The sequence below is a fragment of the Poromitra crassiceps genome, assembly GCF_964638095.1.
Source record: "Poromitra crassiceps genome assembly, chromosome: 10".
NCBI classification, from domain to species: Eukaryota; Metazoa; Chordata; class Actinopteri; order Beryciformes; family Melamphaidae; genus Poromitra; species Poromitra crassiceps.
The window spans coordinates 31,813,201-31,824,875 of record NC_139631.1 but is presented as its reverse complement, the minus strand read 5'-3'; the positions used below and the strand labels follow the sequence as shown (position 1 = coordinate 31,824,875).

General features: G+C 45.1%; 2 protein-coding genes across 2 annotated transcripts; both read left to right on the top strand.

Moving 5' to 3' along the window:
• Nucleotides 1-1,266: 1,266 nt before the first annotated feature.
• LOC310783484 (UDP-glucuronosyltransferase 2A2-like) lies at nucleotides 1,267-4,949 on the top strand (the record flags this gene model as incomplete). The annotated part of the gene is made up of 6 exons (XM_083644347.1): nucleotides 1,267-1,987; nucleotides 2,136-2,284; nucleotides 2,440-2,571; nucleotides 3,112-3,199; nucleotides 4,233-4,452; nucleotides 4,664-4,949. 6 exons carry the CDS (start codon nucleotides 1,267-1,269, stop codon nucleotides 4,947-4,949), a joined length of 1,596 nt encoding a protein of 531 aa, XP_083500473.1.
• Nucleotides 4,950-8,062: 3,113 nt separating this feature from the next.
• Nucleotides 8,063-11,515, top strand: LOC310783483 (UDP-glucuronosyltransferase 2A2-like; the record flags this gene model as incomplete). The annotated part of the gene is made up of 6 exons (XM_083644346.1): nucleotides 8,063-8,783; nucleotides 8,933-9,081; nucleotides 9,236-9,367; nucleotides 10,080-10,167; nucleotides 10,668-10,887; nucleotides 11,230-11,515. The coding sequence occupies 6 exons, from the start codon at nucleotides 8,063-8,065 to the stop codon at nucleotides 11,513-11,515; spliced, it is 1,596 nt and encodes a 531-aa protein (XP_083500472.1).
• Between the last annotated feature and the right edge of the window lie 160 nt (nucleotides 11,516-11,675).

Genomic DNA, 11,675 nt, shown 5'->3' with positions numbered 1-11,675 from the left:
GTTTTGCTTGTTTGTTCCAGTAATGCTTTATATCACCTGATATAACAATTGCCAAAAGGTGCACACGTAATGGTTTCCTAATTTGCATAATTGCACATACCTGATGCCAATTCAGTTGGCATTAAGGCAGTGATTGGCTGGTTGAAATAAAATAAGAAGTCACACAAAAGGATTTCATTCTGTGCTTTTAATTTGAAAATATTGATGATTTCTTCTACCCATCCACAGACATGAAAAAATTGAATCAAAATGTAACATAAGGAGAATTATTCAGTCAATATAATTTGATCAAGTGATGCAATCCAAAATAAAAATATATAGGCACAAGCTGGTCCAAGCACAATTTGATAAGACATATAGACAAAACATTATAGAAAGTAGAAAGACACAAAAACTGACATGTTGTGTTGGTCAGACGACGATCGTGCATCGCCCTTGCATACTGCGGGGTCCATATTGATGTTATGGAGGAGTACGTGCCCGTCCGCATGTCCTCGAGTGCCCACTGCTCGGGTGGGGTCGTCAAAAAGGGCCTTTCTGTGTGGAGTTTGCATGTTCTCCCCATGCCCCCTGGGGGTTTCCTTCATATAGGAACCCCTCACCAAAACATGCAATATCCTGTTGGGGGGGGGAAAGAAAGGCCCGTTTCGCGACATAGCCCACCTGGCCGCTAGGAAACGAAGACATGGGGAGACATACTGTATACCCCCAGACAGTATACATGCTGGCATGGTGTATGCTAGCAGTTGGCAAGGCATGCAAGCACAGTATACAGTATCTAAGAATGCCCACATTTATGGACTGATCGTGGCAGTTATTTGTATGTAGGCTACATCAAACACATATATGTGCATGTTTTATATATGTTGGGGAACTATTTTTGACTAATTTTACGATGGGTCTGGGGAACAAACAAGGCACGATATGTCTGTCCCCGCTGGCCAGCTTGCCAGCACAGAGTCCATACGGGTTGGGCATGCAGAGAACGAGACAGACATGGTTCACTATCCTTACACAACAGATCTGTAACATGAGGGATTGTTCTGTGTGTCTCCAGTGCAGGTTAGAGTTGCAGATTGATTCATACTGTCTGTTGACTGTACCTTACCTCTCACCTCCAAACACTAAGGGGTGGGTCCTTTATCTCAGGTTATATACCCAGAAAGCGCAACAAATCAGAGTTCAGCTTTGTTGAGTTAATCATTATTTGGTTGAGCACCTTTGAAATAGACTCAGGCCACAACAGGTTTTCCCCTGACAGTCACCATGAAGCTGTGTCAGAGCCTGTCTGTGTTCACGCTGCTGCTGCTCTGTATGGCAGGGAGTGGAAACGGTGGGAACGTTTTGGTGTGGTACACCGACGGCAGCCACTGGATCAACCTCAAGCCGGTGCTGGAGACGCTGGTCGACAGGGGGCACCAGGTCACGGTCCTGGTCCCCAGCACCTCCATGTTCATGAACGCCAGCGAGCCTTCGCGCTTCCGCTACGAACCCTTCAACGTCTCCATCACGATGGAGGTCATGGAAGCGTTCTTTGAGGAGTTCTTTCACTTCTTCATGTACGAGATGGATCACATGAACTATCTCCAGCTCTACATCAGATACGTGGATTTGATGAAGAGAGACGTGCAGTTCTGTCTGCAGTACCTGGATGGCCTGGTGAAGTCAGACACCGTCATGGCGAGGCTGAAGGAAGCCAAGTTTGACCTTCTGTTGGCTGACCCCGTCTTCGTCGGCAGCGAACTACTGGCAGAGATACTGGATGTTCCCCTGGTCTTCACAACACGTCCCTCCCTTGCCCACACTTGGGAGAGGCTGTGCGGTCAGCTCCCCGCTCCGCCTTCCTATGTCCCTGGTGTCATGAGCAAACTGACGGACGAAATGAACTTCACAGATAGACTGTGGAACTTCTTCTTCTACGCTTCTCAGGACATGATAGCTTATTATCTTTGGAATGATGTAGATAAATACTACAGTGACCTCAAAGGTGAGCATCTGTATTTGGGGCCCATGTGTTTCTGTGTTTGTTTCATTGCTTTGGATTCTTCACTATGCCTTACATCAAAGATCTATCATATCATCATTCACCAACATTTCCCACCAAACTTGATTGTCATCCATTTGCTTTGCGACAGGGAAACCCATCAGTTTCTGTGAGATGATGGGCAGAGCAGACATCTGGTTGATGCGAACCTACTGGGACTTTGACTTCCCTCGTCCTTTCCTCCCCAACTTCAAGTTTGTTGGTGGAATCCACTGCAGACCAGCCAAGTCCTTACCAGAGGTCTGGATATCTCCACCATTTATAACCCTATTCATCTCCACAGTATTCTTGGCTTACGCAACCAAGAGGACAAAGAGGACAAGCCGATACTTTATCACATAAAGTCAAAGAAAATGTTGCTGGTTTGCGTTTGTTTGAATCTGTTCTTCTTCCAGGATATGGAAGAGTTTGTGCAGAGTTCTGGAGATGCTGGCATCGTGGTCTTCTCTCTGGGGTCCTTCATCACTAACATCACCGCAGAGAAGGGGGACATGATTGCGTCGGCCCTTGCTCAGATCCCACAAAAGGTCAGAGGTCAGCCTTCAACAGCCGAGTAGAATGGACTTGAATGATGATCTAAACTAATAATTTATATATATATATATATATATATATATATATATATATATATATATATATATATATATATATATATATATTATTATTGTTTATATAATAATAATTATTAGTATTAATATAATTATTTTAGATAATCACTCAAGTCCATTCTAGTCACAGCGGGTGAGCCTAGGAATCAAGCGCGAGTGATTGCTAGTTGTTATTAATATCTGATGGTATGATTGGTTGGGATGCCTCTGTAAAAGTAATGGGACTTTGATATAAAAACAAGAAAATAGAAATGTACATGTTTAGTATTTATTGTTGTATAGGTGTAGGCTTACTGGTATATTAATATTATGACATGGGAAATTAGCCAACAAGGTGAAAAAGTCAGTTTTCATTTCATTGTAACTTTAAATCCTGTCTCCATCAGATTAATAATGCCGTATAGAGCAGGATTTCTACAGTGTGTGAAAGTCTAAATGTGTTTTACTCACTTTTAACAGGTGCTTTGGAGATACAAAGGAGAACAACCAAAGACTCTGGGTGCCAACACCAGAATATATGACTGGATCCCTCAGAATGACCTGCTGGGTACATAAGGCTTTGCTCAAACTATTGTAATGGACAGGCCTTCAAAAGTTATCCTGCTGATTGGTACTTTTAAAAGGAGGGAGGACATTTTACCACATTCGATTTGAGATTCGATATGCCAATAAAGTACTACTACTACTACATTGTTTTTATACGTTTATTTATTCAGGGAACTGAACAGGCAGGTGGGGGGATTCTCTATCCTAGCTCATACAGAAGCCATCCTTTCGCCTCAAGAGGAGCGCCATCTTACAATGGAGTCATACGCCAAAGTACTTGCCATGCATGCCATTTGCTAAATAAAGTATCTTGTTAAACCTACCGACCGGTCTCTCATGATTGAAGTGAGGTTTCAACCAAATTTCAATCAGGAAGGACGCCATATTCACATTACCTGATCAGCCCGTGACGTCAGTCAAGCCCAAGCGTGACGTCAGTCATGATGACGTCAGTTGATCCTGTCCAGTATGACGTCAGTTCTGACGTCAGTCGTCACGTCAGTCCATCCTAGTACATATAGCAAGGGTCCTACGTCACCCCCACACCTCTGGCGGATCATAGCAGCAGTTGGCATCACGGCTGCCCGTTCCCCCCAGACCATACTCAAAAGCTGTTGTTTCACCCCACCCGCCTCCCCAGTCTACCACCAACGAGTCTTGACTCCTGAAGAATCCCCCACAGGGGGGATTCTCTATCCTAGCTCATGCAGAAACCCTCCTCTCGCCTCAAGAGGAGCGCCATCTTACAATGGACTCATAGGTCCACTGAGTAGCTTGAATTGGACAAATGATGGAGTGCCTTGCTAAAGGGCATCTAAAACATTCATTGTTGAGTGAGTGGAGACTCTTGTTGGCTTGTTTATTCCAAGCCTGTCTAAGATTTGATCTGGCAACCTTCCTCTCACAAGTCTCGGCCAATGCTCAATATATACAGTTTGGAGTGTTGTCATACAATGCTGACAAATTAAACAACATTCTTGTCTTGAGTGAAGGGGAGAATGTAACGTATGTTTCATGTGTTTTGGCCCCATCAGGTCACCCCAAGACCAGAGCGTTCATCACCCATGGCGGCACAAATGGGATCTATGAAGCCATCTACCACGGCGTTCCCATGGTGGGCATCCCCATGTTCGTTGACCAGCCAGACAACTTGGTCCATATGAAGGCTAAGGGTGCTGCACTCATCATGGACTTCAACTTCATGCAGACACAGGATCTTACAGATGCGGTCAATGCTGTCATCAATGAGCCATCGTAAGTTGAGCTAAATCTAATTTAGGTCATTTTTTCTGACATTTTTTAGGTATTTGAGTTGAAAAATTAGGATCCTGAAAACTCCCTCCATTGTTGGTAAAGAAAAGAAAACAATCAAAACAGATTTTTCTTTGCATTGCATTTCCATGGTACACCCCAGTATTTTGCATATTAATTCATATTTCCCATCACTACATCACTTTGTTTCCAGGTACAAGGAGAACGCCCTGCGGCTGTCCACCATCCACCATGACAGGCCCATCAGCCCTCTGGACGAAGCAGTGTTCTGGATCGAGTACACCATGAGAAACAACGGAGCCAAGCACCTGAGGGTGCAGGCCCACGAGCTCACCTGGTACCAGTACCACAGCCTGGACGTCTTCGCCTTCTTCCTCACCGTCGCTCTGCTCCTCATCCTCCTCTTCATCAAGAGCTGCAGCTTCTGCGTCCGGAGGTGCTGCGGCACAAAGGGAAGGACAAAGCACAAGGCGGAGTGATTGACTGGCTCAATTGTGTCGGAGAACTGTTAAGAAAAGGATTAAGAGAAATAGTTTACAGTGTGTTCTCTAGAAACTCCAGTCAGTGTAGTTTGCATATTTGAGGGGGGAGGAGCTACACCGATTTCGGTCCATTTTAGATTTTCTTTTACAGTGCGATATCACTAAACTCAAATGTCTGCGCACTATGAGCATTTCAGCTGGGTGAAGACTTAATGTGCACCTATATAGACTCATGTCATAGATTTGTTTTTCTATGTTGACATTCAGCCCCCCTCCCCCCCAGTTTGCTCCAGGAATGCTTTAAATCACCTTATGCAGTAATGATTGCAATTGCCAACAGGTGCACACTTAAGTTTCCTAATTTGCATAATTGCACATACCTGATACCAATTTGCATTAAGGAAAGGCATTCATTGGCTGGTTGAAATAAAAAGCCACACAAAAGGATTTCATCCTGTGCTTTTATTTTGAAAACGAAATGATTTCCCCACCCACATCTCAAGTTTTCCCAGCACAGTGCAAACAAAAAATACTCATACAGGCATGGAAGAATGACTGCAAAATTAAAAAAAAGTTTAAGACTGCAAATCAAAATTCAAGAAACAATAATTCAGTCAAAATAGAACAAGTGATGTAATGCAAAACAAAAAAGCAGCCTTCCCATGTCCATTTCAACCACAGAGGCAGCAAGAAGCAGCTTCAAAGATATGACATATAACATATATAGGCACACTACCTGTCCTTTTATGTATCAGAGAGAGCAACATTAGGTTTTATTTCAATGATCATTTTTTGAATTTTCCATCTTCTTTGACCTTCCATACCATGAGCTCCATGCAAGCAGCAGCATCTTCTGCAGTGTCATGGCCACAAACTGCGAGGGACAGTAACATATTAACATGCATACTGCTAAGTCAACACCCGACAACCAATCATCAGCACTATTCTGCCCTAAAGGGGCTAAACAGCAGCCAAATAATTATTTGGATGAGCACCTTTGAAATAGGTTTTCCCCTGACAGTCACCATGAAGCCATGTCAGAGCCTGTCTGTGTTTGCGCTGCTGCTGCTCTGTACGGTAGGGAGTGGAAATGGTGGCAACGTTTTGGTGTGGTACACCGAGGGCAGCCACTGGATCAACCTCAAGCCGGTGCTGGAGACGCTGGTCGACAGGGGGCACCAGGTCACGGTCCTGGTCGCCAACACCTCTATGTTCATGAACGCCAGCGAGCCTTCGCGCTTCCGCTACGAACCCTTCAACATCTCCATGACGTTGGAGGTCATGGAAGCGATCCTTGAGGAGTTCTTTCACTTCTTCATGTACGAGATGGATCACATGAACTATCTCCAGCTCTACATCAGATACGTGGATTTGATGAAGAGAGACATGCAGTTCGCTCTGCTGTACCTGGATGGCCTGGTTAGTCACACAAAATGATTTCATTCTGTGCTTTTAATTTGAAAATATTGATGATTTCCTCTACCCATCCACAGGCATGGAAAAATTGAATCAAAATTTAACACAAGGAAAATTATGCAATCCCAAATAAAAATATATAGGCACAAGCTGGTCCAAGCACAATTTGATAAGACATATAGACAAAACATTATAGAAAGTAGAAAGACACAAAAACCCACATGTTGTGCTGGTCTTGCATAGTGCGGGGTCCATATTGATGTTATGGAGGAAACCTCAGGGGAACACGGGGAGAACATGCAAACTCCACACAGAAAGGCCATTTTGACGAGATAGCCCACCTGGGCGCTAGGAAACGAAGCCATGGGGAGACATATACCCCCAGACAGTGCCAACAGCATTCCAGGCGAGAATCGAACCTCGAGAGTGTGAGGCAAGAACGCTACCACTGCGCCACTATGCCCCTCTAGAGGGCGAAGTAGTGTGATACTGCAACCTATGACGGACAGACTGACAATCACTTTTTATAACATTGTAGTACTCTCCACTTATGAATACAACAATAGTAAGTCACATGGGACATGGGTTGAAATGTCTGACCACACCCCAATCAGTGATGGCATTCAGGTATTTATTGACAGTCAAACACCTGCTTTGAGTTTTTTTACATTGTGTGATTTAGTGCCAGCCTGCCAGTGCCAGCAGAGCCTGCCAGCACAGAGTCCATACGGGTTGGGCGTGCAGAGAACACAACAGACTTGGTTCACTATTCTTACACAACATATCTGCAAAGTTTCATGAGGATTGTACAAATGGTTAAGAACTGTTTTGCACAAAACGGCAGCAATTCAGTATGGCAGACATGGGTGGTCCAAGTTGTAGAGCACATTCAGCTGCATATGGGTAGGCTATTCGATTTTGTGTCAGTTGGACCTAAGCCATGGGAGTTATGGCATTTTTAGTGGGACTTCGTGTTATAGCGCCACCATCTGGTCGACATGGGGGAATGGCCTTGCCTGAGTAGTGGGAGCTGGGAGGTCAACCCATGTGCCAAATGTGGTTGCTCTGGGACTATGCGGGTTTCTGAGCTGCACCTTTATTTGAGTAAAAATAATGAGAATAATCCTTAAAAATACAACAGGATCCCAGCACCTTTGTGTATTTCACTTCATCTTCCCACAACCACTAGCACCCAGGGATGGGGACTTGGACTTGAGTCGCACTTGCGTCACACACACAGTGACTTGAGACTTGTCCTCAAAGACTTGACACTTGACTTGGACTTGCAAAAAAAGACTTGTGAGCATCTCTGCTAGCACCCGTTGTGTTTTGAAGCGAATGCACTGTACCATGAGGGATTTTTCTGTGTGTCTCCAATGCAGGTTAGAGATGTGTCTCCAGTGCAGGTTAGAGATGTTGCATGTCTCCAGTGCAGGTTAGAGATGTTGTGTGTCTCCAGTACAGGTTAGAGATGTGTCTCCAGTGCAGGTTAGAGATGTTCAGATTGATTCATACTGTCTGTTGACTGTACCTTACCTCTCACCTCCAAACACTAAGGGGTGGGTCCTTTATCTCATGTTACGTACTCAGAAAGCGCAACAAATCAGAGTTCAGCTTTGTTGAGTTAATCATTATTTGGTTGAGCACCTTTGAAATAGACTCAGGCCACAAGAGGTTTTGCCCTGACAGTCACCATGAAGCTGTGTCAGAGCCTGTCTGTGTTCACGCTGCTGCTGCTCTGTACGGCAGGGAGTGGAAACGGTGGCAACGTTTTGGTGTGGTACACCGAGGGCAGCCACTGGATCAACCTCAAGCCGGTGCTGGAGACGCTGGTCGACAGGGGGCACCAGGTCACGGTCCTGGTCCCCAGCACCTCCATATTCATGAACGCCAGCGAGCCTTCGCACTTCCGCTACGAACCCTTCAACGTCTCCACGACGATGGAGGGCATGGAAGCGTTCCTTGAGGAGTTCTTTCACTTCTTCATGTACGAGGTGGATCACATGAACTATCTCCAGCTCTACATCAGATACGTGGATTTGATGAAGAGAGACATACAGTTCTGTCTGCAGTACCTGGATGGCCTGGTGAAGTCAGACACCATCATGGCGAGGCTGAAGGAAGCCAAGTTTGACCTTATGTTGGCTGACCCCATCTTCCCCGGCAGTGAGCTGGTTGCAGAGCTATTGGACGTTCCCCTGGTCTTCACCCTGCGCTTCTCCATAGCCCACACCTGGGAGAGGTTGTGCGGTCAGCTCCCCGCTCCACCTTCCTATGTCCCCGGTGCCATGAGCAAACTGACAGACAAAATGAACTTCACAGATAGACTGTGGAACTTTTTGTTCTATGCTTCTCAGGACATGATATCTTATAATCTTTGGAATGATATGGATAAATACTACAGCGACTTCAAAGGTGAGCATCTCAGCTATTTGGGGGCAATGTGCCATGAACTGTTCTGTTTCATTGCTTTGGATTCTTCACTATGCTTTACATCAAAGATCTATCATCATTCACCATCATTTCCCACAAAACTTGATTGTCATCCATTTGCTTTGCGACAGGGAAACCCACCAGTTTCTGTGAGATGATGGGCAGAGCAGACATCTGGTTGATACGAACCTACTGGGACTTTGACTTCCCTCGTCCTTTCCTCCCCAACTTCAAGTTTGTTGGTGGAATCCACTGCAGACCAGCCAAGTCCTTACCAGAGGTCTGGATATCTCCACCATTTATAACCCTATTCATCTCCACAGTATTCTTGGCTTACGCAACCAAGAGGACAAAGAGGACAAGCCGAGACTTTATCACATAAAGTCAAAGAAAATGTTGCTGGTTGCGTTTGTTTGAATCTGTTCTTCTTCCAGGATATGGAAGAGTTTGTGCAGAGTTCTGGAGATGCTGGCATCGTGGTCTTCTCTCTGGGGTCCTTCATCACTAACATCACCACAGAGAAGGGGGACATGATTGCGTCGGCCCTTGCTCAGATCCCACAAAAGGTCAGGACCATTCTAGTCAGCTATATATATATATATATATATATATATATATAGAGAGAGAGAGAGAGAGAGAGAGAGAGAGAGAGAGAGAGAGAGAGAGAGAGAGAGAGAGAGAGAGACTGGGAATGAGAAGTGTGAGTGTGTGTGTGTGAGTGAGCAGAATTTTGTCTGGCCCCAGCTATGCCTAATGGAGACGGATTTTTTAATTAGGTGATTGCCCTAATTACCTAATGATGTGATGTCATCAGTGATGCCATCCTTCCTGGTGCCAATAGAGCAGGCCAGGCCACGCAGCAGCCGAGTTGCGGGCGAGGCCGCGCAGCCGAGCTGCGTATGCAATGCGCAGCGAGCGAGCTGTAGGGCAGGCGAAGTCGTGAGCACGCGCAGCGGGTGAGCCTAGGAATCGAGCGCACGTGTTTGCCAGTCGTTATTAATATGTGATGGTATTATTGGTTGGGATGCCCCTGTAAAAGTAATGGGACTTTGATATAAAAACAAGAAAATAGAAATGTACATGTTTAGTATTTATTGTTGCATAGGTGTAGGCTTTGGTATATTAATATTATGACATGGGAAATTAGCCACCAAGGTGAAAAAGTCAGTTTTCAATTCATTGCAACTTTAAAATCTGTCTCCAGCAGATTAATAATGCTGTATACAGCAGGATTTCTACAGTGTGAAAGTCTAAATGTGTTTTACTCACTTTTAACAGGTGCTTTGGAGATACAAAGGAGAAAAACCAAAGACTCTGGGTGCCAACACCAGAATATACGACTGGATCCCTCAGAATGACCTGCTGGGTACATAAGGCTTTGGTCAAAACTATTGTAATGGACAGGCCTTCAAAAGTTATCCTGCTGATTGGTACTTTTAAAAGGAGGGAGGACATTTTACCACATTAGATTTTGTCCATTATTGAAACAGAAACAGAGTAGGAGAAAACACATGAAAGAACATTCGTCCTTAGAATTGATATTTTGCCAGCAGAGACTATTGTTTTTAAACGTTTATTTATTCAGGGAACTGAACAGGCAGGTCCACTGAGTAGCTTGAATTGGACAAATAAAGGAGTGCCTTGCATCTAAAACATTCATTGTTGAGTGAGTGGAGACTCTTGTTGGCTGGTTTATTCCAAGCCTGTCTAAGATTTGATCTGGCAACCTTCCTCTCACAAGTCTCGGCCAATGCTCAATATATACAGTTGGGAGTGTTGTCATACAATGCTGACAAATTAAACAACATCCTGTCTTGAGTGAAGGGGAGAATGTAACGTATGTTTCGTGTGTTTTGGCCCCATCAGGTCACCCCAAGACCAGAGCGTTCATCACCCATGGTGGCACAAATGGGATCTATGAAGCCATCTACCATGGCATTCCCATGGTGGGCATCCCCATGTTCGCTGACCAGCCGGACAACTTGGTCCATATGAAGGCTAAGGGTGCTGCGCTCATCATGGACTTCAACTTCATGCAGACACAGGATCTTACAGATGCGCTCAATGCTGTCATCAACGAGCCATCGTAAGTTGAGCTAAATCTAATGTAGGTCATTTAGGGCCCTATCTCCCGACAGGCGCTATCCCCTAATAGCGCTTGCGCACCTGTTTGCGCGTGCCTTAAGGCAATGCTGTCATCAACGAGCCATCGTAAGTTGAGCTAAATCTAATTTAGGTCATTTTTCCTGACATTTTTGAGGTATTTGAGTTGAAAAATTAGGATCCTGAAAACTCCCTCCATTGTTGGTAAAGAAAAGAAAACAATCAAAACAGATTTTTTTTAGCATTGCATTTCCATGGTAGGCCTACACCCCAGTATTTTGCATATTAATTCATATTTCCCATCACTACATCACTTTGTTTCCAGGTACAAGGAGAACGCCCTGCGGCTGTCCACCATCCACCATGACAGGCCCATCAGCCCTCTGGACGAAGCCGTGTTCTGGATCGAGTACACCATGAGAAACAACGGAGCCAAGCACCTGAGGGTGCAGGCCCACGAGCTCACCTGGTACCAGTACCACAGCCTGGACGTCTTCGCCTTCTTCCTCGCCGTCGCTCTGCTCCTCATCCTCCTCTTCATCAAGAGCTGCAGCTTCTGCGTCCGGAGGTGCTGCGGCACAAAGGGAAGGACAAAGCACAAGGCGGAGTGATTGACTCGCCAATTGTGTCGGAGAACTGTTTAGAAAAGGATTAAGAGAAATAGTTTACAGTGTGTTCTCTAGAAACTCCAGTCAGTGTAGTTTGCATATTTGAGGGGGGAGGAGCTACACTGATTTCGGTCCATTTTTGATTTTTTTTTACAGTGCGATA